This window comes from Aquarana catesbeiana, linkage group LG07, assembly GCF_042186555.1.
Source record: "Aquarana catesbeiana isolate 2022-GZ linkage group LG07, ASM4218655v1, whole genome shotgun sequence".
Taxonomy (NCBI): domain Eukaryota; kingdom Metazoa; phylum Chordata; class Amphibia; order Anura; family Ranidae; genus Aquarana; species Aquarana catesbeiana.
Window position 1 is genome coordinate 28,557,610 of NC_133330.1, and position 26,965 is coordinate 28,584,574.

At 43.0% G+C, this 26,965-nt stretch overlaps 2 protein-coding genes across 3 annotated transcripts in view; both read left to right on the plus strand.

Annotated features, from left to right (window-relative positions):
* The window catches only part of LOC141102826 (solute carrier family 26 member 6-like), a 48,650-nt gene extending 45,853 nt beyond the window's left edge, over positions 1 to 2,797 (plus strand). For both annotated transcript variants that reach the window (XM_073591850.1, XM_073591852.1), the window contains exon 21: positions 2,008 to 2,797. In XM_073591850.1, coding sequence (XP_073447951.1) covers positions 2,008 to 2,031 — 24 coding nt within the window. In that variant the 3' untranslated portion in view covers positions 2,032 to 2,797. The remainder of the gene's footprint in view (positions 1 to 2,007) is intronic.
* A 12,001-nt stretch (positions 2,798 to 14,798) lies between these two features.
* Positions 14,799 to 25,341, plus strand: LOC141102393 (kelch-like protein 10). The gene is made up of 5 exons (XM_073591352.1): positions 14,799 to 15,085; positions 19,789 to 20,272; positions 22,212 to 22,829; positions 23,776 to 23,925; positions 24,985 to 25,341. The coding sequence occupies exons 1-5, from the start codon at positions 14,799 to 14,801 to the stop codon at positions 25,339 to 25,341; spliced, it is 1,896 nt and encodes a 631-aa protein (XP_073447453.1).
* The last annotated feature ends 1,624 nt before the right edge of the window (positions 25,342 to 26,965 follow it).

Consider the following 26,965-nt stretch of genomic DNA (forward strand, 5'->3'; position numbering starts at 1 on the left):
GGGCAACTTCCGCTCAGATCACCTAGGCCAGTGATGGCGAACCTTGGCACCCCAGATGTTTTGGAACTACATTTTCCATGATGCTCATGCACTCAACAATGTAGTTGAGCATCATGGGAAATGTAGTTCCAAAACATCTGGGGTGCCAAGGTTCGCCATCACTGACCTAGGCAATCTAGGCAGGAGTGGGAAAAAAAGAGAAGGGGAGGGGGCAGAAAAGTGGAGCTTCCGCCTTAGGACTAAGGTTCCGCTTTAACATCTAATGAAGGGGATCAAGATATTAAGCAGCTGTAGAGGATAGAATCTATCATCTACTGTATCCCAACAATCACCCAACTGTAGGAGCTACGAGATGGAGCCCACAAGAAAACTAAACTGGAGCCTTTCCCCTGCAGTTCCCCCTAGTGGCAGAAATGTGTATTTTTCTTGTTTGAGAACTGCGTTTAGAAGTACAGTGGAACCTTGGATTAGGAGCATAATTCGTTCCAGGAGAATGCTTGTAATCCAAAGCACTCGTATATCAAAGCGAGTTTCCCCATAGAAGTCAATAGAAACTAAGATAATTCGTTCCACATTGACTTCTATTACTTACAATACCGCATGTGGCCAGAGGTGGCGCCAGAGAACTCGGAAAGCCTCAGAAAGGCTCGGAAAAACTCGTGGAACAGAGTGTTTCCGAGTGTTCCTGAGTATTTCCGAGTCATTCCGAGTATTTCCGAACGGCTCCGGACCGTTCCAAGTGTCCCCGACGCCCTGCTCATTTTGCGAGACAACACTCACAAACCGAGTCAGAAATTAAAAAAAAAAAAGTTGCTCGTCTTTCAAAACGCTCGTTAACCGCATTACTCGTAAACCAAGGTTCCACTGTATAGTATTTTTTGCACTGTATTCCAGGATTTGCTTGTCTTCAGCTGAGAGAACTTGCAATAATTTAAGCCTTTACATGTTATATAGTTTGAATACCGTGTCATAGCCAGTTGCAAACTTTGGGCGTACTAGACACGCCCAAATGTTATCACTGGGCGTGTCTGGTACGTCCAGTCCTGCCCTGCTGCCAGGATCCCCCCTGCCCTAGTACACAGCAAATCTGATTAATCACAGCTGCTTTGCCGAGTACACAGAGAAGGTTCCGGTGTTCCATCGATTTGTGCGCTCCGTCAAACAGAGCCCGCACATGCGCAGAACGGAATTTCCCGATCAGCTGGCGTGAAGTCAGCATAGCCCATGCGCACATCGTAGAAGGCTTTTTTTGACGGGAGAAACCATTTGAGAGAGAAAGAGACAGAGCTCTGCATAATGTCATAAGCCTAGGCTTTTTACCAGTTAAGAAACAGGAAGTGGGCTGTATAAGGTATTTACTGGCACAAAGAAAAAATGTTTTACTATCCAAAGTTAAAACAACAATGGCAGAAGATGTAATAGATGGAAAGTTGAAAAAAATTACTGACTGTCCGCTTAGCCGTCTGATAAGGATTTACTGCTCTGATGACTCGTTGAGTCATCTTTCAGCATAGGTGAAAATAAATCATGCTAAGTATGTACAAAGGCCACTATGTTGCCATCTACTGGCTGGATAAAAAAACTGCATAACATTAGATGGAAAGATGAAAAAATTACTGAAGTTCCACTTTAAGTAATGACAAAATTGTCACTGAATAAACTTGCTCATAGCAGAAAATTGCTCTGGTCCATAAGGGGTGAACAGGTGTGAGAGCCGAAGTGGATAGATATGTTACTTTTTATAAAAGAACATATTCCATACTTTTTTTTTTTCTAGAAAAAGAGAAAAAACGGCTTTGTAAAAAAATGGAAAAAAATGTTTTTTTTTCCATTTTTTTTCTAGGCCTTCCTATCTCTATATATGGCAGAAGATTTGGTCAAATTAGACCACATGCGATTGTTCTAATGTCACTATTGATATGAGCGGCTAGTACCGGTTCGGATCAGGCAATTGGCCATCAAATGTAGAATTTTCGTGTTCCTCATCTGATTTTTATTGCCTTGCAGGGTTGCCCGGACACAAGTCTGTGAAATGAATATTTGCCTGCAGTCATAAGGTTGCCTGTGACAAGAATATACGTCTCCATGAAATAGAAGACTCCAAGGAACTACAGGGGGACATTTATCATTTCTGTCATACAGCGGAGGCATTACTGAGACAGATTTATTACAAGGTTACAGCTTCAGTCCTCCAGCAGCTGCCCTAAAGTAGCACCTGACCCTGACCACTTCTTCATTCTGCATCTGTTTAGGGCTCATTCACACCCAGCCAGCCACCAGCATCAATCTACAACTCTTTCCAATGGAGAGATTACCTCCATGCATGCTTTGCGTGCGGAAAAGCCACAGCCAGCAACAGGGCAGGAAGATTCGTACCCTGTGCAAATCAATTGCCGGGGCCGACACGGTCTGCATGGTACTGCTTACATACAATTAGGAGTTCTGACCCAGTTTGTATGTATATGTATGCGTCCTGACGCGGAGTCTATCCGCACCACCTGAATCAGCCCTTAGAGTGACATCACTTCAATCTCATGTAAAGTGATAAATCTGCAGTAAATCTGTATGAATCCATCACATTTGTCTGCCCAGGATTACAGGTGCGGGGGTCACAAATACACAGAAAAACGGTCACATGGACTAAGTGAGAGAAAGTCGGATCTGCATCTAGTTTTGACTCCAATTTGCTCGTTCCCCTATATACATACACTACATTGTCAAAAGTATTGGGACGCCTGCTTGTACACGCACATGAACTTTAATGACATCCCAGTCTTCTTCAATATTGAGTTGGCCCACCCTTTGCAGCTATAACAGCTTCCACTCTTCTGGGAAGGCCGTCCACAAGGTTTAGGAGTGTCTATGGGAATGTTTGACCATTCTTCCAGAAGCGCATTTGAGAGGACAGGCACTAATGTTGGACGAGAAGGCCTGGCTCGCAGTCCCCGCTCTAATTCATCCTAAAGGTGTTCTATCGGGTTGAGGTCAGGACAGGCCAGTCAAGTTCCTCCACCCCAAACTCGCTCATCTATGTCTTTATGGACCTTGCTTTGTGCTCTGGTGTGCAGTCATGTTGGAACAGGAAGGGGCCATCCCCAAACTGTTCCCACAAAGTTGGGAGCATGAAATTGTCCAAAATGTCTTGGTATGCTGACGCCTTAAGAGTTCCCTTCACTGGAACTAAGGGGCCAAGCCCTGAAAAACAACCCCACACCATAATCCCCCCTCTCTATCAAAAGATTTGGACCAGTGCACCAAGCAAGGTCCATAAAGACATGGATGGGGGAGTTTGGGGTGGAGAAACTAGACTTGCCTGCACAGAGCCCTGACCTTAACCCGACAGAACACCTTTGGGATGAATTAGAGTGGAAATTGCGAGCCAGGCCTTCTTGTCAAACATCAGTGCCCTGACCTCACAAATGCGCTTCTGGAAGAATGGTCAAACATTCCCATAGACACACTCCTAAACCTTGTGGACAGCCTTCCCAGAAGAGTTGAAGCTGTTATAGCTGCAAAGGGTGGGCCAACTCAATATTGAACCCTACGGACTAAGACTGGGATGCCATTAAAGTTCATGTGTGTGTAAAGGTAGGCGTCCCAATGCTTTAGACAATATAGTGTATCTGAGAACTGTGCACTGGTCACTTGTTTCTTTTTTCAGTAAAAAAAAGGTTCATTTCATAAAGATTAGACACCAAGATAAGGATCCTTAGGTTTAATAAATTGCAGTTATTTTCAGAGTCCAATGAAATTTGAAAAATGTCTGGTTGGTCAAGCAAGATTCTGAAAATATGCTTGGAGAAAAATAAAATGAAATAGATGTTTTGTATTGCAACTTCTCTATATTTATACAAGATGAATAGCTGTGCATGAGACTAGAGGACAGATAAAGGTTCATTGAATAAATGGTAAAACCTCATTGGTTGATTTTGTCCACAACTTCACTTCTGTGCCTGTTTTCTTTTCTGCCATGGAGCTTCTTTCAAGAGAGTTAGATGAAAGAACACATTCACAGCATCCCTTTAGACGTTCATGCTCCTCCCTGTTGGTCACTGGGGGCTGCAATCTAAGGGCAGACTTTTTTATTTTTTTTACAAACAAACTTTTTTATTTGAGAAGAGCATAAGTATAATAAAATGTCAGGTATACAACAAGGTATATGCAATCACCAATGGCGGCCGGTGCTCAATATTGGGGGGGGGCAAACTAGCAGATGGGAATGCGGTGGGGGGGCAATTGCATCTCTGTCCCCAGGCCCAGTTCATCCCTGCTATAGCCCCGAGGTTCCGGCCAACCCCAGGCCTTGGGACTCGGGGCTAATAATGCCCAATGGGCAATACGAGACCCGGGGCATTTTGGTGGCCCACTCAGGGCTATAGCCCAGGTCAGACCCCCCCCCTCCCGACACCACTGCCTTAAGCTGATCATTTTCTTGGGTATGCATATCTAAAGGGACACTGTGAATGTGTTCTTTTATATAAGGCTCGGGAACAAAATGATTGATGAAAATTAATAGCTGGGAGAGGCGGGCCAACAACAGTACAGATTAGGAGGAGAGTGGTTTAATAATGTTTGAAGTCATTCAGAAAGGAAATGAAGGTGGGTTCACGATAACTGCGGCTTCAAAGGGTTATATTGTGGATATGTACATTTGCAGGGAATTGAAAGTAATCTGTTTTAACACAAGAAGGGATGTTCTACAGGTGTGGGTAAAAAGATGAGGCTGGAGATCAGCTTTAAAAACTCGTTTTAACCACTTAAGGCCCTCAAGAATTTGCCCCTTTTAATGACTGGGCCATTTTTTGAGATAGGGCACTGCGTCGCTTTAACTGACAATTGCGCGGTCGTACGACGCTGTACTCAAACAAAATGTATGTCCAAATAGAGCTTTCTTTTGGTGGTATTTGATCACCTCTGCGGTTTTTGATTTTATTCTTTGCGCTATAAACAAAAAAAAAAGACCGACAATTTAAAAAAAAAAAAAAAAACAATATTTTTTACTTTTTGCTATAATAAATATCCCCCCTAAAAAATGTAAAAAAACAAATTTCTTGATCAGTTTAGGCCAATATGTATTCTACATATGTTCGGTAAAAAGAAAATCGCAATAAGCGTATATAGATTGGTTTGCACAAAAGTTATAGCATCTCCAAAATAGGGCATTGATTTATGGCATTTTTATTATAATTTTTTTTTTTTTTTTTTTTTTTACTAGTGATGGCGGTGATCAGAGATTTTTTGCAGGACTGCGACATTGCAGCGGACAGATTGGACAATTTTTTAAGATCAGTGACATTTATACAGCGATCAGTGCTAAAAATAGCCACTGATTACTGTATAAATGTCACTGGCAGGGAAGGGGTTAACACTAGGGGGCGATCAAGGGGTTAAGTGTTCCCTAAGGAGGTGTTTCTAACTGTGGGGGGAGTGTAGTGACTGGAGGAAGAGAGAGATCGCTGCATGGTCCTCTAGTGGTTCTAGAGCATGAAGCAGTTGCCTGATCTCTTGCCGAAATGTTCAGGAGACGCCTTTAGCATCTCAGCCCCTATGTCCTTGGATTATATTCATGTTAAGTTTCACCTGTGGCTGCAAATGCATGGCTTACATAGAAAGTTTATGGATAGAGAAAAGAGTTCAAGGTTAACCAGAAAGAAGGTTCAAGGCAAGATTGTCCAAAGGATCAGGCAGGGAGCTGTCCAGCATCTCAGGTGGCTCAGCAAGAAGAGCTACTGCTGGACAAAGCAGAGGTCATGAGTTCAGATCCTTGACAGTTATTTTTCCACTTTCCACAACCGCCCTCTGGTTCTGACAGTGGAGGGTCACTCACCTGGCTGCAGATCTCTTGCTCATCTTGTGGGTGGGGCCAGGAGCTCAGGTGCCCAATGCAGAGAGAGCAGAAGACACCGAGACCAAGAAGAGTTATCAGTTCTTGTATTTGGAAATGTATTATGGAAGAGGGGTTACAAGAATACTTTTAAAGACACAGTTGGTATTACTAGTATTAACACTTGCAGTAACAGGTGCAGTAACCAGTATGATTAATATTTCACTCTTTCACAGAACTGTCCCCAACAGTGGGCTGGTGCAAGCATTAATGGCATCGGTGGTAGCATAGGGCAATAAAGGCATTGCTGGTTTGTACCAGCAGGTCACACAGCATCAACACTGATATACAAGGGTACCTCTTCAGGCACAGTACAGACAAAGCCTACTTTAGCAGGACAGCATCTTAGAGAGTCAGAGTGTCTCAGAAGTAAAGATGGGTAGAGAGTCACCAATCTGTGAAAACTAAAAATTGTCAAAAATGTTCAAACAATTTCAGAATAGGTTTCCTCGACATAAAACTGCAAAAAGTTTAAAAATGTCATCATCTACAGTACATTATATCATCATTGTGTGTACAAGGGACAAGGCCAAAACACAATATTGGATGCCGGTGATCTTTGGGCCCTCAGACGGCACTGCATCAAAAACAGGCATCATTGTGTGAGGGACATCACTGCATGGGCTCAGGAATCAAAAATCACTGTCTGTGAACACAGTTCACTGTGCCATCCAAAAATACAAGGTAAAGCTCCATCATGCAAAGAAGAAACCGTATCTGAATATGATCCAGAAACACTGCCGTCTTCTCTGGGCCAAAGCTTATTTGAAATGGTCTGTTGCAAAGTGGAGAACTGTTCTGTTGTCAGATGAATTGAAATTTGACATTCTTTTTGGCAACCATGAGCGCCGCATCGTCCAGACTAAAGAGGAAAGTGACCTTCTGGCTTTTTATCAACACTCAGTTCAAAAGCTGGCATCTCTGATGGTATGGGGGTGCATTAGTTAGTATGGAATGGACAGCACAGCTGGAAAGACACCATCAATGCCGATAGATATGTTCAGATTTTAGAGCAGCATATGCCCAGGCAAGAATGAGACAACATTCCTCTCCCAACACTCCAGCAAACGGTCTCCTCAGTTCTCAGATATTTACAGAGTGTTGTTAAAAGAAGAGGGGATGCTACACCGTGCTAAACATGGCCCCGCCCCAACTTTTTTGAGACATGTTGCTGCCACCAATTTCAAAATGACCTTATTTTTTTCTTAAAATGTTACATTTGCTCAGTTTAAACACTTGTGATGTTTTCTATTGAGAATAAAATATGGGTTTATCAGATTTGCAAATCATTGCAATCAGTTTTTATGTAGATTTTAAACAGCATCCCACTCTTTTTAAACTGGGATTGTATAAATGTATCAAAGGCAACTTTGGCAACTGTAATAAATAGTTGACATTAAGGTCCATAAAGAGGACACATGGGCATAATTTGAGGTTAAAAGAAAGGAGATTTAACTAACGATTAAGGAAAGGCTTCTTTACCGTTAGATCAGTAAAAATGTGGCATTCACTCCCCCAAGATGTGGTACTAGCTTAAAGCAATAATAAACTCAAATATTTTGCACCTCAGTGCCAAACAGTTCACTTTAATTTATAAAGAAACCATGGCCTAAGTAGAAAAGCCCATACCCTGCCAGCAGATGCACAGAAGGACCAATGCTATCTGTGTGGAAGCAGCGGTCTCTCTGCAGAAGTGCAACAACACCCCCCCCCCCCACCATCAGGGGGGTGCATCAGACCCCTGATCTACCCTTGTGTTTCAGCTGTCTTCTTCCAGGCATCCCAGAGAGCTCACAGAGATGACCGGCAAAACTTTTTCCATTGCTGCTACCCTTGTTGGCTTAAAGCAAGATTGTATTTTCTTTAAAATTGTGAACAGGCAGTCTTCAAAATACAAGTATACTAATACTTTGTATACTTTAGAAGTATTAATAATAATAATACTAATAATAATTTAATACTTCTGTATTAAAGTATTCTTACTTGCCTGTTTGCAAAGTACACTGAGCTGCACATATGCAGATATTCCCTACTGTTATGTAATCCATTCACCAAGACCTGTGAAATGGAAGGACTACAAGTCCCATCTGTCACTGGGACAGAGGGAGTCACAGAATGCGCTGCACAGGTGCCATCCTCCAACCTATCAGAAGGTCCATACCTCTGTATGGTCCTGGGGCTGGGGGGTAAACAATCCAAGAGCCTGTTCATTGCAGCCAGGATACACTGATTGCCATTGCAACTCCCTGCAGGCTTCAGTGCAAACATTTCATAAATGTTTTAATAAATGTAAACTTTTTGTGTTACTTTTTATTAAGCGGTTCCTGACAGCCGTACTCATATATACATCCTCACAGGAGCGGGTCTTCATCCGCTGGGTCACATATAATGTGCATCGCTGTGTTTGTGTTGCTCCCAGCACAGAGCCCGGGCTCGGAGATTTTCAGGCCCAGCACTAATGATCAGGAACCAGAAGGCCTCCTTCCAGAATACCTGATTTCTGTGATAGTATCTGATTGGCTATCACAGTGATCAGTCCCTGTACAGCTCCCCCTGTGTTGTTTTCTTCTCTTGAATGGAGAAAAATTTACAGTACAATGTATGCTAGAGGGAAAAAATTTACACAAAGGACAGCGGGTGTAAAAAAGATATTGATAATAAAAACAAATATAAAAAAACATAGCTAGATCCGTGGGGAAAGAGCGAGGGATGGGACTTTACATGAAGCACTCAGTAGCAAATCAATACATTGGTAAATATAAAAATCACATTTGTTGAGACATAACATATAGTCTCCTATGTAAAATGTTAACACTTTTTAATTTAAGAATAATAATCTTTATATCAAATTCACAATTAAGCACTAGATAATGATACACAAACCAGCAAAATTTCATATATATACACACATACACATAATACAGTTGATACCTAGGCAACCTGTTGACCTTGCTAATTCCAGTCAGTATAGATAAAAAAGATCGAGTAAGATGGAAAAAAAATCATATTTGTCATATGTTGAATAAACAACTTATCAGAAAAGTCTCTAGTCGACTCATGATTAATATTAAATACATGGCTTTTAGCCACTCCTCAGGAGAAAGCCTGTAGTATACATCTATGAATGAGACGCATACATATCTGAATAATCTAGCAGAAACAAAAAATAGAAAAAAAATCTGAAAAAATTGAAAATATAATATGAAAAAAAAAGTTGTGTGCAGTGCCGCGTTTGGCCTGAGGTGTGGGGGGGCACCGGAGCCAAGCAGAGCCGAAAGTCGCCGATCGCAGCTGATTGGCGCCGTTCGGAAATGCACGGAAAGGCCCGAGGACAGCTCGGCTGACCTCGGCAAATCTCGGGAACAAAGTCTTTCTGAGGTTTGCCGAGGACAGCCGAGGAGGCCTCGGGCCTTTTCGCCCCTTTCCGAGGCTTTACAGCGCACCCCCCGCCTCTGGCCGCATGCGGTATTGCATGCCATTGAAGTCAATGCGGAACAAATTATTTTCGTTTCCATTGACTTCAATGGGAAAACTCGCTTTGATATGCGAGTACTTTGGATTATGTGCATTCTCCTGGAACGGATTATGCTCGTAATCCGAGGTTCCACTGTATATATATATATATATATATATATATATATATATATATATATATATATACAGAGAGAGAGAGAGAGAGAGGTAGAGGACCCCCCTCCTACATTATACTTAGAAAAACCTCTGTGTGTTAATGGTGTGGTATTGAAAGCCAACCAGGGGCATTATTTCCGGGAACTGTGGCGGTGTGTATGGCGGAGACAACCAAACACAAGCAGCATCCATAGTGGGTATGTGTCCATGAGTCCTAATTTGGGGTTCACATTTCAATTACATACCAGGGTTAACTCATTGACACATACCCACTTCGGATGCTGTTTGAGTTTGGTTGTCCCTGCCATGCACACCGCCACAGTTCCCGGAAATGATGTCCCCGGTTGGCTTTCAATTCTCATTACCACACCATCGACACACAGAGGTTTTTGTAAGTATAATGTAGAAGGGAGGTTCCCTACCTCTATTTATATATATATATATATATATATATATATATATATATATATATATATATATATATATATATATATATATATATTTATATATTTATATGTAGCACTAGCCCCCGAAGGAGCTGCTGATTTATATCGGGCTGTTACCGTCACCTCCTTACCCGTAGTTTCACCAATACCAGAACTTAGAGTCCATGTTGAGCTTTGTATCTGACAATGTAGGCACCAGTCACTTTACTACTTTTCCAATGCTTTAATGGGAAATAACTGGAATAAATAGCAGGAAAGAGGCAGAAGAAGAGTTGCAGGGAAGTTCAAATACCTTTTTCTTAAGATCTCTGAGGACTTTAAATCTCGGGGATGAATATACCTTCAGTCCAAGATTAAATCTTTGCCCGCCCGGATAGATCTCTCTCACTGACCTAGCAGCCGGAGCGTAGCACGAACAAAAAGTCTCTGAACAGACTTGAGAAAACCAATTTTACTGTACGATCCTCTGCCACAGGATGTAGTAGTAGTTTTAGATGAACGGCAACGCAGTACCAGAACTTTTAAGCCGACCCGGCAGTACTTGTGCGATAGGTTAAGTTAAGATGCATCCTCCAATTGAGTCACCAGGCCCCTCTTGAGACACCAGCATTTCGCACGGTCCTCTCCAAGGATGGGTCCTCCCCTGGGTCTTCTCAATTGTCCGGCTTCTTCCCGCAGGACAGACAGCACAGGACCATCCCCGCAGCAGTAGGTCCCAGACAGGCTTCTGGGCTTACTTGCATGGCTGCGGCAACGCAGCCCTCCGGCCTGGAGGGCCAAAAGGTAGAACTCACTCGTCACATACCTTTAGGCCAGGAGGGCCAGAAGGTGAAAGAGAAAGAAAAATGGTGTCTGCTCCTTAAGTACTCTCTCCCAGAATGCATAGCAGTGGACCACCTCTGCCGAGTTGCCTCCGAGAAAGAAGAGCACTCAATACACTTCAGCTTGTTGCTTTCCAACACTGCCCTATGGTGACAACGACATCTACAGGCAACAGTGTGGAACTGCACGCAACACAGCCAATGCTGGAACAGATGCTAATTTCCCCATAGATTAAATTTGAACTATGTACTGAACAGATGACCCACTAAATTTACCTATGAGCGGTAGATTAGAAATCTACCAGCGCTATATATATATATATATATATATATATATATATATATATATATATATATATATAATTTTTTTTTTTTTTTTTTTTTTCTGATAAGTTGTTTATTCAACATATGACAAATATTTTTATGAATTTTTTTGATCTTACTCTGTAATCTTTTTTATCTATACTGACAGGAATTAGCAAGGTCAACAGGTTGCCTAGGTATCAACCTTATTATGTGTACGTGTGTATATACAGGGCTTTTTTTCTCAGAAAATAGGTGCAGGAACTCGACCACGACCTCCCCAAAACCAACCTTCGCCCCAATACAGACACCCTTCAAACCGCATCAAATAGTGGGTGTGGTCAAATTTCACTAACAGTGTAAGGGTCTTAAAGGGGCATTAAATGCCCTGAGTGCATTTAGTTCGGGGGGAGGGGGATGTTGCACACAGAGTGCAGCGTCCATGGGTGCACTACACACAGTGCAAAGTTCAGCGGTGCACTACACACAGAGTGCAGAGTTCAGCCTTCTTCCGCAGCTGCTTACCTCTGCATCCCCATCCACATCTCACTTTCACCCCTGTTCAGCTCTGACCTCTGTATGTAACCTCCCTTCCACTGCCCCCAACTTCTCCCTCCCTCCTTAAAAGCTTCACCATTTTCCACATGTCTTACTTGTGTTGCTGTATTAAACTGAAGCACCCTGTTGGTTCTAGTACCTCCCCACACACTATAGGTGGCTCCTTTCTCACTTTCCAGTGGGGGAGTTGGGATCTTCTCTGCACCTGCATCTTCCTTGGTCATTCAGGAGATCAGATCTGTGGGAGCCATTGAGAGACAAGCTGTAAACACAGAAACCGGACTTCAATGTTTACAAGTAATAGTGGTGAGCAGGGAGCAGAGGGCCTGAGCCAGAGGTGGTGGAACTGAGTTCCACCAAGTTCCAGCTGAAAAAAAGCCCTGTGTGTATATATATATATATATATATATAATTTCATATTCAAGGTCCCAAGCCCCCTTTGGTCTAATGAGAACCTCCAAAGTTAGGGACAGCTGACACCCTTCTATGTAGAGTGGGTAACAAGGCATGGTGGGTGTAATGCAAGGTAGATTCATGGGCGTCAGACACTTCTTGAATGCAAAGAGATTTATTTTCTCTTGAACAGAACTGTGGAAGAGAGGGATTAGGACCAGGACACCCTTAGGTAGTTGTAATGGTAATTGGCAGACTCTGTGACTTTTATAGGCAGACAGCCATGCAGGGAAAGGCACCCAGCAGGACACCACATCTGCATATGTAGGATTGCTGTCTCCTATGGCAACAGTCTTATAACAGTTTCTAACACAAGTTGTAACAAACTTCTGTACTCCCTCTACAATCACTTCTTGTAGATCTTCGCTCAACTGAACTCCCAGTCTCTCTCTTAGTAGACTTTCTGATCCACTGCCACTGGATCTCCTGAGGTCTTCCAATCTTCTCACTGAGTATCTTCCTCAAGCATCACCCCCGCTTCCCTGCTGGGTCCCTAGCTTGGCACTCACAGATACTCCTCAAGTGTCACCCCACTGGCCTGCTTGGTCCCTGGCTTGGCACACAAGACTACTCTGCAAGCATTACCTCCACTGGTTGGGTCCCTGGCTTGACACCTGCTGAAGTTTCCCAATTCTTCACCTTCCCCGGTTGGTGAGAATACTGCTCTGGTACTTGCTTTAGCTACTCACGGTGGTTCCTGGTAATGAGGTGGTTGGTCCCTTAGTGGCAACAGCTTCCCCTCTACCTCCGACCACGACAGGTTCTCCGGCCAGCAGAACCATCACTTCTGGTTGGTCTGCAAGCCGCGATCCCAACCCTATGCTGCTCTCTTGCTTCTGGATAGGCCCTCAGATAGTCTAGCAGCCAAATGTCCCCAGGTATAGGCCTCAGACTCTGGCCTAGCAGCCCGGGCCAGCACAACATACGTTTACCCAGACAGCCATCCAGGTGGCACAGAACCCCGATTACCCAAACCTCACCCAAATAAATAGGCTCTCCCAGCAGGCCAAGGGACCCAAGAAGATCCCTGCCCTTTGCCTGAGATACCCCATCTATTCCGAATCTGTCCTTGCAATACCCTTGTCTTATCTAATGCCACCAGATACCTGGCCATCTAGTGACAGAAGAGAGAAGTGCAGCAATTCCAGAATTATGGTGGAATCAATTGATCTCCTATCAATTGGTCAAGGCAACTATATCTGGCAGGTACATTTACTAACAACCTTGCCTAAACATCAGGGTGCTACATCATTAAATTAAAAAGTGTTAAAATTTGACATAAGAGACTAAATGTTATGAAACAATAAATGCGATTTTTATATTTACCTATTTATTCATTTGCTACCGTTTTCTTCATGTAAAGTCCCATTCCTCGCTCTTTCCCCATTATTGATAGGGATTGAGGCATTGGACCATTAGACCGCTGCTTCATTCAAAGTCTCAAAAACCCCTTTGCTTGTAATAGCTAGATCAGTGTTAGGGTTAGAATTAGGGCCAAGGTTAGGGTCAGAGGTCATGGTCAGAGTCAAAGGTCAGGGTCGGTGTATTTTAGGTAGGAGAAAAAAAAAAAGAGCAAAATGTGCACTATTGTTTCTGGGCCCTATTATGGGTACAAACAACAAATAATATACACATATGTGGTATCGCTGCGATTGTCAGAAGCAGGAGAATTTATTTTGGGTTGTTCTTTGGTGGTAAGTTATGGTGATAGCAAGAAACATACAGCCACATTTAAAAAAAAAAATGTTTATTTTTAACTATTTGGGCCAGTTTTTCTTTGAAAATAAAAAGATAGGAAAATATCCCTTACTATTTACCACCAATTGTAAGCCAAATTTTCACGAAAAAAAAAAAAAAACACAATCTAAAGTAATTAACCTGGATACACTAAGTAGTTGGGATAATTTTTAATTTTACTAACACATATCAACATTGCAGAACTGCTTTCGGCATTAAGATTTCCTTTATTTTTGTCATGAAGGGGTTAAGCACATCAAATTAAAGCGGTAATGTCCTATATTGCAGCTTACTAGTCATTAGATGTGGCGGTTGCATCAGTTTATCTTTTTTTTTTTTTTTTAGCCTTTTTTCCCCTCTGTTTTACCTGGTGATCTGGTCAGTAACACACCTCCGGTATCAGAGCGCCCCCTACTCTGGATGAAGGAGCACAGGGGGCATCTTTGGACAACAGCATTGTCAATCTAGGGGGGAGGGGAGTGTTAGACAGACTGGCAGATTTAGATACACTAACAGATTGAAGCTGAACCCCAGACAATATTCTATATTGTAAAGCAAACAGTTTTTTGAGGTGATAAAGGTTTTAGATGAATAAACAAAAGCTTATTATTGTAAGCACCCCTGTCAGTGTTAAATGGTATGTCTCATTCTTCTAACTGCTACATCTGCAGGACAGATTGACCTTTTGGGAAAAAAACAGACTTACTGGCTGGATCACAAGATGAAAATAAAGGAAAAAAAATAAAACGAATGCAGCCCTCACATCTAATAATTGGAAAGCTGCAATATAATAAATGTTTGCTTTTGGGTTTAATACTGCTTTATAGCGACAGATGTATTGTATATTGGTAATGAATTGCTATCAATGCAAAGGACAACCAATAGCGTTGTCTGTAATGGCCAGACGTCAAAACTTTATAATATAACTTAGAGAAGTAAAGCGGCTTCTAATTGGTCAGTTTTGAAATGTCAGGTAACCTCAGCAGTACAGCCAACTGTCAGTTCAGTAGAGACAGAGACATGTCACGGACGGGCACAGCGGGACCTCCAGGCCTGGCCATGGATTGGGATTTCGGGGCTCTATCAGCCTGTCCCAATACTGACATCCTGGAACAGACAATTAGAAGAATGGCCTGGACCACATTCCATGAGCTGCGGCTGGAGGACGAATTTTGTGATGTTACCATAAAGGTGGATGATGTCGAGTTCAAAGCCCATAAGATCATTCTCTCTGTATGCAGCCTTTATTTTAGGTAAGTGTAGATAAATCATTACTGGTACAAAACTTAGACCCATTTAGTTCTAATCAATCTGCTTTAACCTTGTCCAAGAACTGCAGCCAACATTAGCACTCAATGGGAATTGACCTCCATGTTGTAATGGCCTCCCATTGCCTTCCCCTGTCTGGTGACAGTTGGCCTCCACTGGTCACTGAGACAGTTTTACTTCAATGGCTGTTGGGCATGGCCTAGTCATTAGGTCAGGGAGGATTAGGCCCCAGCATCTAAGTGATGCTAAATCAGAGGGAAAATTAGAGACTTTTCTGGGCAATAAAGGTGAATAGCAATGTAGGATCTGCATTCAACACTCCCAGACTGGAGCTGAAGGCTTGGTGAAATATTATGCATTGCTTTGTATGTTCCTCCTCTATGATGCTCCTCAGGATTGCGTTCCTAAGCCTTATCCCAGCTTTTTAATCAGCCTTTCATCCAAAAATAACCAAATAGATTAATACAACTTTCCACTGACAGTGTTTATCAATGCCATGCAATGGTATAACATTTTGGGGCTGCACTTCGATCTGTTTTTAGGATTGCTGTTTGTATTAGTGGTTACGTTATGCTAAAAAAGTCTCTTTCCTCACCGTCTTTCCTCAGTCTTCTAGGCCGAGTGACACTGGGGATTATTCAACCCAGAAGACTGACATCTTGTGGCTTACAAGAGGTACTGCAGACGCTGGCCGAATGATTGCACCATGTTCAAATGGGTCATGCATCAGTCTTGCCCCCGTTCAAACTTGAGTGTGATCATAACCATGTGATTTATTATTATTAATATTATACACTTCCTTTTTTTCTTGAATTGTTCCTTTCTCTGCCCTATTATATTATTAAAAAATGGATTTCAAATTTAAAAAAAGCAAAAAAAAAAAGGTATTATTATACACACAAGTGCCATCTTCCAACTCTATCAGAAGGACCACACTTCTGTACGGTCCTGGGGCTAAACAAGGTTGTATGCCGAAACGCATCAGCTGTTTTTAATCTTGATATTCATGTAGCAATAAAGATATTCTGTGGGAATCTGGAGTTGCCGGCTACACTTTTTTCTGCATATGGGGATAAGCAATGCAAGAGTCTATTCATTGCACCCATAATGCACTGATGGTGAATGCAACACCCTACAGGATTAAATGCAAAAAAATGAATAAATGCACTTTTTTTGCTACATTTTATTACCCCTTCCCGATGGCCGTATGCAAATATGCAGCCTCACAGAAGTGTGTCTTGATCCGTCTGGTCACATACATGTGCTGATGTGTTTATGTTCACAGCGCTCCCCCCGCAAAGAGACCAGGCTGATGACACTGGGGATTATTTAACCCAGAAGACTGACATCTTGTGGCTTACAAGAGGTACTACAGAGGCTGGCCAAATGATTGCAAAAGCACCACATTCAAATGGTTCATGCAACATGGGCTCAGTCTTGCCCCTATTCAAACCTGAGTGTGAGCATAGCCATGTGATTTATTATTAATATTATACAGGATTTATGTTCCCCTGTGTGGGTAGCTTTAACTTGGAGACTGTAAAAATTTTACTTCTTAAACAAAAATAAAAAAAAAAGTATTATACAGGATTTATACAGCACAAAAATTTAGAGCCTTCTCTTGCATGTTTGTTCACATTTTTTACAATTTGCCGTATAGGAGCAAAATCAAATTTTTGGCCCCATAGATTTCTAACTGATAGCGCCTGATAAACAATTAAAAACACGTCTTGTTTAAGCGCTCCCATTATAGCTTATAGAGCGGAAAACATACAATTCTGCTCATGTAAATTGCTGCTTTATGCCGCATTGGCCAGCTGCATGTCCAGAACAGCTGGTGTATGGTGCATCTGGCCAATGGGGTGCAAAGCAATGATTTGCATGGCTCCGCCTGCTTGTCCTGAAATGAGAAATAATTATTTTATTTTTGAGATATGTGATAGAATGAGACATGTGAATAGCTACTGTGCCGTGCAATGATTCGGTTGAAGGGCTTTTTGATTGCTTTAGTTCCTTCTCAACCCAAATTGTACGACTACTGTATACAGTCTTGTTGGTTTCCAAGCAAGGCCGGCACTACCATAAGGTGGCTTATGCAACCACCATAGGGCACCAGGATGGGGGGGGGGGTAAAATCTGAGTCCCCAGCCACTTGACGGGGATTCGGATTTTTAGAGCTGCAGTCATGGTTTTTTACACACTCCCGACTGCTATAGCGCCCCGGAGTGTGTGTACTTTAGTATACCTCCCAACTTTTTGAGATGGGAACAAGGGAGACCTATTGGCAAAAGTATGTAGGCATAGGACACACCCCCCTGCCACGCCCACTGAAAGGAGAATTCTATAAAAAAATGAGAGGAATAATTTTAGCCCCAGTGCTCCTGTGTAACTCTAAACAGATGACATATAGGCGCTTTAAAAGATTTGCAGGCGCACACAATTTTAAGGCTCAACATGGATATCTATTTACTCAGGACAGCCTCATCTTTTATATTTTATCAATAAAATTAAGGTAATTAATTGCATTTTTTTTTTGCCCAGAATTGAACTTTAATGTATTTTTTTTACTGAACTGTTGCCTTTCATAATCAGTTGTGCTAATGTCTCGTAACATAAAAACCCACATTGTGTACCCACATTTATTTTATTTATTTTTCTCCACTGTTGTCACTTTGCACTTATGTTTCTTTTACTTGGATGGAGGGTGTGGGCCCCCTTGGGCCTACCCTAAAGTCTAGGGCGAGGATGGGTGGCCATTAATTTACTTCCTGTTCCTTCCCTGAAGTGGAGGGACCTCTCTTTGGGAGAGCCCCTCACATAGTACTCAGTGGTCCGCTTCAGCTGGCCATGAGGAGAGGGGTGTGCCAGGCCTTTTGGACCATTGTTCAAGCCTTGCCCCTTTCAGGAGCTTGCTCCTCAGTGTGTGTGTGTGTGGGGGGGGGGGGGGCAGGGAAGGCCCTAGTCCTTTCATGGGGTGGGTGGACAAGAGACACACCCTTCAGTGCACTTTTGTGTACACGTGGGTGTTTAAAAAAAAAATCTGTTCTTATCTTATGTCCAGTAGGGGTATCCTGCCATTAAGCACATTGGCTATATAGTATCCCTGCTGGTATGATGAGGCCCTGATGGGATCTTCTCCATGGTAAACAAGCCAAATCATCTGCCCACTGGGTAATGTGGGGGTTGGGAATGTTTCCCTAGTGGCATTTAGGTTCCCTTCCTTCCTAGCCTTGGGGGTTCTTCAGGAGAGCCCCCACCCACAACTCATTGGTTGGCTTCGGCTGATCACAGGGAGAGAGGTCTGCCGGATCTTTTGGTTAGGTGGACCTGAGTGTGCCTCACCCTTATCAGGAGTCTTGCACTCCACGAAGGGGGGGGGGGGTTAAGAGTGGGATCTTTCCTCTTCGGGTGGGGACCATTTGATCCACCCTAGTGCACTTTTTGTATGTTGTGCTCACATGCAGTTTTTTGATTCACTTTGTTGTTTTGTCTTTGTGAACCGCGGACTCAGGAAAAAAGCTGTATGCAGTTTGGAATGAATGGCTCTATAATATTGGCCCATATTTGCACACTGGTTCTGGATGTGCATCTGGCCAGTTTGCTAAAAGGCAATTATTTGCATGGTTCCGCTCGCTGTCCTGAAATGAGGAATTGTCCTCCTATTTTTGGGAGATGTGATTGAATGAGACGTTTGAATATCTTCTGTTCTAAGTAGGCTTTATAGTGCAGCAAAAAGTTGTTGCTTGACATTATTATTATGCAGGATTTATATAGCGCCAGCAGTTTGCGCATACAACATTCACTTTACCTGGGCTACCATCAACTACAGACCTACGTGTAGCATTTGTGTTACTGCAAATCCAATACAAAAAAAAAAAACACATATTGGATGATTAAAAACGTTATTTTAAAAACAGCAGTGTAACGTGAATTCTTGTAAACAAAAATGTGAGAAATCCTGCGATCCACCACTGCCTAGATGCTTGAATTGAATAAATTACCTTAAAGCTGCTAGCGTTAAACACGTCACATATATCGTGCAAAGACAAAAGAATAAATTATATACGCTGCGCTAAAAAGTGATATTAGTTGTAGTATACACTAAAAAAATGTGGATTTTACTTCCAAAATAAATATTGAATCAAATGAGTAATAAATAGATTAAATACTTATATGAGTAAATAATTAAAATAAATGCATATAACATATAATGGTGAACTCAATTTAAAAGAGCTTGGTGCATAACTGTGTCTAAAATACTGAAGGCATATACAGATAATACAGCAAAGTGCTCCTGTTCAGTTATAAAGTGTCCAAAAATGTCATTGATGACGGTGCTGAGAAAAGCAATACAAGCAAAATGTTTGGTTCAGGTCATATGACAAGGTGCTTATGTGCATATGAATAGCATCCAGCTGCGTCACTTTGCTGTATTATCTGTATATGCCTTCAGTATTTTAAACACAGTTATGCACCAAGCTCTTTTAAATTGAGTTCACCATTATATGTTATATGCATTTATTTTAATTATTTACTCATATAAGTATTTAATCTATTTATTACTCATTTGATTCAATATTTATTTTGGAAGTAATATCCACATTTTTTAGTGTATACTACAACTTACATCACTTTTTAGTGCAGCGTATACAATTTATTCTAACGTGAATTCTTCTCCTTTTCTCAGGGCTCTGTTTTCTAGAAGATGGTCAAACAAGATAGTATACGATATGCCCGGAATTACACCAGACATGATGAGGTTGATCCTTCAATACGCCTACACAACAAAAGTATCCATCAACTCCGATAATGTGCAAGATCTGTTTATGGCGGCAGACCAGTTCAACATCTTGGGTCTAAAATGGCGATGCTCGGACTTCCTCATTGGCCGGCTGAGTCCTGAGAACTGCATTGGCATTAGCAGGTTCTCCAGACACTTTCATTGTCCAAAGCTGCATGAAAAGAGCCATGCATATATACGTCATCACTTTCAAGAAGTAGCATCGACCTCCGAGGAACTTTTGGATCTAAATATAACAGAGTTTGAAGATCTTATTAACAAAGACGATCTTCATGTTAAAAGCGAGGAAGTCGTCTTTCAAGCCGTCATTAAGTGGACTGAGCACAACCCAAATGATCGTAGGCAATTCATCACCACCCTACTGCCTAAGGTAAGGTGGAGAACTCCATTTACTCATTTGGGTTAATTTGCTAAAACTGGGTGCAAAAACTGGTGCATCTGTGCATGGTGTCCAATCAGCTTCTAACTTCATCTTGTTCAGTTAAGCTTTTACAAAAAAAAACCTGGAAGCTGATTGGTATCTTTAAACAGCTGCACCAGATTATTCACTCTCCAGTTTTAGCAAATCAACCCCACTGTAAGAAAAAAAAAAATCTATATTTTTTGCATGGCTTTGTAGGTGCATTCTCACACAGTGCAATCAGCGTCCCTGTTGAACTTTTTTCAGAAAAATTGTGAAGGTTTTCAACCCTTTCCTGTCCGTAGTTTGTAAAAAATGTACACAAAATGTTATAGGTAATCTTAAAGCGGAAATCCACCCAAAAGGGGAAGTTCCGCTTTAAGTCCTCCTCCAGTGCCACATTTGGCACCTAATTTTGGGGGGGGGGGGAGTGGGTACCTAGTTTTGACAGGTACCCGCTCCCACTTCTGCTCAGATCTTCTAGGCGATCTGAATTGAAGTTCTCCTCTCCCTCCACACAGTCTTCTGGGACACGTCACAGGTCCCAGAAGACTGCAGGACCATTCACAAAGTGCAGCGAGGTTCACGCATGCACAGGAGGCAGCCAGCTGTGAAACCGAAATCAGCAAAGCCAGCTGCCCACAGTTAGGATGCCGGCGCTGGATCCCTGGACAGGTTAGTGTACTTTTATTAAAAGTCAGCAGGTACAGGATTTGTAGCTGCTGACTTTTATTTTTTTATTTTTTTCCAGAGTGAACCTCCTCTTTAAACTGAACAGTCTTAAGGTACCTTTCAATATCTGAGAATGTTTTCTATCCCAACCTATTTATGGCTAGATCATGTTTGTTTCTCTATAGGCATCCCTGACCATAGCCAACATTCCCTGGATTTATGCTAACTCCAACCAGTATGTAGGCAGGGACAGGCTGCAGCACATCCTCCAACCTAATGCCCCGTACACACGGTCGGACTTTGTTCGGACATTCCGACAACAAAATCCTAGGATTTTTTCCGACGGATGCTGGCTCAAACTTGTCTTGCATACACACGGTCACACAAAGTTGTCGGAAAATCCGATCGTTCTGAACGCGGGGACGTAAAACACATACGTCGGGACTATAAACGGGGCAGTGGCCAATAGCTTTCATCTCTTTATTTATTCTGAGCATGCGTGGCACTTTGTCCGTCGAATTTGTGTACACACGATCGGAATTTCCGACAACGGATTTTGTTGTCGGAAAATTTTATATCCTGCTCTCAAACTTTGTGTGTTGGAAAATCCGATAGAAAATGTGTGATGGAGCCTACACGCGGTCGGAATTTCCGACAACAAGGTCCTATCACACATTTTCCGTTGGAAAATCCGACCGTGTGTACGGGGCATTAAAGTGGAACTGCAGTAGTTCTTGTTGGCGGAGGTCCAGTGGGGAGGAAATGCTCCTATATTGGTCTCCGGGTGGCCATCTTGGGGAGGACGGTGATCATTTGCCCCACTCGCAATGAGGCAGTAAGGTAGTGAAAGAGCTCCACTGGTTAGGAAAAGCACAGAGGTCCTGGAGGAGCAGGGACACGTAGGCCTCCTTTTCAGGGTGTCTCCATTGCACCAGTCTCGAACAGACTACCTCTGATCATCATATATCGCAGGGACCTAGTGGAACCTCGTGTCACTGAACCTTACCACCACCCCTCCAATGAAGAACTCCTCTGGTACTGTGAAATTATAAATGGGATTTTTAACACCACTGAGTAAAGTCTGCTTCCTTATCAATATTCTTTGAATAAGGAAAATGTATACTTCACAGCTTATGTAGTGGCAAAATTGTATTGGACTGTTGTACCTTGATGCGTTTTGTCTATTGAGTTTTGTTGACCTCTACAATATAAAACCCCTTTTTCTCTTCTTCCCCAGGTTCGATTGGCCTTGATAAACACCAAGTATTTGATGAACAACGTGATAACCAACATCCATGTAAAGGACAACCACGAATGTATGAATATTGTCACCAGTGTGCTGAAAACAAAGTATGACTTAAACGCAAATGGATCCTCCAGGTCAGATTTCATGAACCCATTGACAAGGCCACGCCTGCCAAGGGCAATTCTACTCGCCGTTGGTGGCTGGAGCTCTAATGACCCTACCAACGCCATGGAGTCCTACGACTGCAGAGTCGACCGCTGGGTTGACATAACCTGTGATATGGAAAGCCCCAGGGCCTATCATGGAACGGCATACCTAAATGGCTATGTGTATCTGGTTGGAGGATTTAACGGCATGGATTTCTTTAATAGCGTAAGACGGTTTGACCCAGTCAGTAGGATCTGGCAACAAGTGGCTCCAATGAATCATAAGAGATGCTATGTCAGCACGGCAGTCCTGGAAAACTGGCTCTACGCCATGGGCGGGTTTGATGGCCACATTCGCCTGAAATCTGCAGAATGTTATGACCCAGAAAACAATCAATGGACTCTTATAGCTCCAATGAATGAAATAAGAAGTGATGCAAAAGCCACCACCCTCAATGGCAAGGTAAGATATAGACACCCACTTAAAAACCAAATGGTCTTACACACACCTACATTCTAGAGCTGCAGCCTCCATCGCTTTCTTCAGCATTCAACACTTCTGTGAGCGTCGGATTCCTTTGTGCGCTGTAGTATGAAGTGTTTCCATCCCCTGACCACTGGGCCTCTACAAGACTCAGCAATGACATGGGGGTCAGAGGGCGTTCCTTCTTCCAGGTCAAGGACCTGCTAAGCAGTGAAGAAAGAATGGGTTTCTTTTTTTGTAATTCCTTTGTTTATACAATTATTATACACAAAACCGACAAGCAAATTACCAGTATAAGTAGAGTACTGGGTATTGTCCAGGCTTCTTTTAAAGTGATTGTAAAGGTACAGTTGCTATTTAAAAAAAATAACAAACCTGTTATACTTACCTGCTCCGAGCAATGGTTTTGTAAAGAGCAGCCCCGATCCCCCTGTACTCGGGTCACCCACTGGCACTCCTGGGTCCTCCCTCCCATTGAGTGCCCCCATAGCAAGCCACTTGCTATGGGGGCAGTCATGCGTGCTTGCTCCTGAGCCTATGAACACACAGAGCAGGGCTCGGCCCCAACTCCCACTCCCTCTGCTGTATCTGAGCCAATGAGGAAGGAGAGAGCTCAGAGAGCCTCGGCTCTCGTGCACATCGCTGGATCGAGTTTAGGCTCAGGTATGTATTTAGGGGGGGGGGAGCTGCATGCAGAAGGTTTTCTACCTTACTGCATAGAAATTAGTAAGGTAAAAAAAAACCTCTGCCTTTAAAACCACTTTAGGTAAGCAGCACTGGAAGTAAGTAACACACTGGGGTTTTTTACCTGCCTTTGAGCTATATCAGGCTTCTGGTGTATTGCTGTACTGTTATAGTCTACTCACCCCTATGCGTTCCCCCCGCCCCAATGCCATTTAATATAACTTTTATTATGTTTGTACAGATCTATATATGTGGCGGATTCACTGGTGAGGAATCCTTGTTTACAGCAGAAATCTACAACAAAGATACAGACCAATGGAGCATGATCGCCCCGATGCTGAGCCGACGCAGTGGTGTCGGTGTGATAGCCTATGGAGATCTGGTCTATGCGGTATGTGTAATGATTCCTTTTTACCCAAATGAGATCGAAATACAAATATAATTATTTTTGCAGGAAAGAAATGTGCATTTATTTATTTTTTTTTAACTAAGGAGCCTGGAAAGCATTGCACCTGTCATCAGTGGATCGGGGTGCAATGGCAGACTCCTGCAGAGAAGCCCTGCAGCTTTTCAGTGCCTGTGAATGAACTATGAGGCCGCTCATCAACGACCTCGCAGTCCATTCAGAACTACAAGCCATCAGCCACAAAGCCTGACAGTACTTGTAGTTCAAGTCAGTTACAGGAAACAGAGCCCCACATGGCTGCAGTATTTTCAAATAGTGACAGCGGGCTCCGGGGGAAAATCCCCTCCAATCATGGGTTACAGAAAAGAAAATTGCTCGATTTTCTGCAAATGTTTGATGGGGGAATTTCTTCCGCGGAGCTATTGTCTTCTCCTGGCGAGGAGCCGTCCCTGTTGGGAGAACACAAGGTGCATTTACTAAAACTGCAGAGTGGAAAATCTGGTGAAGGTCTGCATGGTAGCCAATCAGCTTCTATCTTCAGCTTGTTCAATTGAGCTTTGACAAAAAAAAGAACTGGAAGCTGATTGGTTTCTATGCAGAGCTGCACATAGCTAAGCTCCAACAATTCCCATGCCCAAACCCATTGAGAATGTCCTTACTGGCCACAGATTCTATGTTACTGGAAAATGGAATGGACAATCTCCAAGGCTTAGCCAGAACGTTGTGGCTAAGCCTTGGAGATTGTGCATTCCATTGTTCAGTGAGGCATCCTTAACAGTCAGGCAGTTGGTGGAGCTTAGCTTTGAAGTCAAGAAAATCAAGTTAACAAGCCTAAAAAAAGTAATAGCAAGAATCTAGAAGAGTATACTCTTAAAGCCCAACTCTGGGAACAATATAAAAATACAGTGGGCCCTTCCACACTGCAAGGTTTACATGCTATATTCAGACAAGGTCTTTCATGTTAAGTGGACCTTGAGGACCATACCCATCATCCACATGAAGCCACATGAAGTAGAACACAGTAACACGTGTTGTCTCTTACAGGTCGGAGGATCTGATGGAGTCACCAGACTGCACAGTGCCGAGGCCTATAACCCAGCCAACAACAGCTGGACCGAGATCGCCTCCATGTTCAGCCCACGCAGCAACTTCGGGATTGAAGTACTGGAGGATCTCCTTTATGTGACTGGAGGTTTCAACGGTTTCGAAACAACCTTCGAAGCAGAGTACTATGACAGGAAGACCAATGAGTGGTACGGCGTTCACAACATGAACATCCATCGCAGTGCCCTGGACTGCTGCATTTTGCCCGGCCTCCCCAACGTCCGGGATTATGCCGCTAGTCGAGACACATTCTACAGAGAGGAAGCGAGGCGGGCATTATCCGACAGCTCTTTATAAGTGTAACTGAATGAAGTGACTTTTTAAAGAACATCAATATAAACTGTAACTGGCAATAAATTCTAAGACTGAACCTAAATGTTACTGTCATTCGTTGCAGGTAGAATAATACCACTCAATCATTCCAATTTAGAAATCGTCATCTAGAAATGTGGGTAAATGTTGGATTCTTTTCAGGTGACCTAAGCAGACTTCCTGACACCAAGGATGGGATGATGTAACTAGAACAAGGTGTCTTCACCACTTTCACACCTCCCATCCAATTTTTAGACAATCAACATCTGCCTTGACGCATTCCATGGTGATTGGATTTATGTGTTGGTGTGACCTGTGTGGATAGAAATGTTGGGGTATCTTCCTGACACTCATTAGAATGGAAGATGTGGCTTGGAGAAGCATCTTCAATATCACAGAATCCAGCTGAATGCAACTAACTACTAGCTGTCTAGCCTAAAGGACAAGTTCACCTTTTTATAAAAAAAAAAAAAAAATCAAATTTTTTTTCTAAAGAGCCTGCAAAGCATTGTACCCACAATCAGTAGATCGCAGGTGCAATGTCAGGCTCCTGCAGACACTCAGGATAGCTGTCTGCCTGTACCTCTGATAGGGGCAGGCAGTTACCCGAGAGCAGAAAAATCAATGAGAGCTCTGACCAGCACCATTGAGAACTACAAGCCGTTGGCCTGCGCAGCCAAGCTGTTTTTTGGGGGAGAGGTTCCCCCACCCGCTGTCACAATATGGGATCAGAGGACTGTGGAGACTGGAGTACAGTAAAATGTTACAAAGGCAAACCTATCCTTTAACCTCTTGACATCCTTACTATATCTGAAATTTCCGGGAGGCCGTCATATGACGGCCTCCCCTGTGCACGTACCCCGCAGGGAGCGCGCGGAGCGCGCTGTTATGAATGAATGAATGAATGAATGAATAATTTGTAAAGCGCTACAAATTGCGAACTGAATCGCCTCAAGGCGCTAGATGTATTCTCTGTAGCCAGCTTCTAGAAAAGGAAGGTCTTTAGTTTTTTCCTGAAGGCCTGGTGGTTTTTTTCCATGCGGAGGTTGGTTGGGAGAGCATTCCATAGTCGAGGTCCTTGGACTGCGAATCTACGTTCTCCTTTTGCTTTGTAGCGGTATTTGGGAATGAGGAGGAGGTTTTGGTTAGCTGATCGAAGACTGCGATTCGGTGTGTAGTGTTTTATTTTTTCCCGGAGATATTGCGGAGCGTTTCCTTGTATGCATTTATGGGTGAGGCAGAGGGTCTTGAATGTGATCCGATTCTTCACCGTTAGCCAATGTAGGCTTTTTAGGGATGGGGAGATGGATTCCCAGGGCTTTTTCCCTGTTAACAGCCTTGCCGCCGTGTTCTGCATGAGTTGCAAGCGCGCAAGCTGGTATTGGGGTAGACCTACGTAGAGGGAATTTGCGTAGTCGAGTCGGGAATTGATGATCGTTCCCACAACTGCCGCTTTGTCCTCTTCTGGGATGAAGGGGATGAGTCTGCGAAGCAGGCGGAGGAGGTGGTGAGATCCGCTCACCACCGATCCTATTTGTGCATCCATTGTCATTCCTGAGTCAAAGATGACTCCGAGACTCTTGACTTTGGTGCTGGGGGAGATGGTCTG

Excerpts from the sequence above, each read along its gene's own strand:
- LOC141102393 (XM_073591352.1), top strand. The coding sequence starts at position 14,799 with ATGTCAGGTAACCTCAGCAGTACAGCCAACTGTCAGTTCAGTAGAGAC. Across the intron at positions 20,273-22,211 it reads TCACCACCCTACTGCCTAAG|GTTCGATTGGCCTTGATAAA; the intron begins GTAAGGTGGAGA and ends CTTCTTCCCCAG. Across the intron at positions 22,830-23,775 it reads CCACCACCCTCAATGGCAAG|ATCTATATATGTGGCGGATT; the intron begins GTAAGATATAGA and ends ATGTTTGTACAG.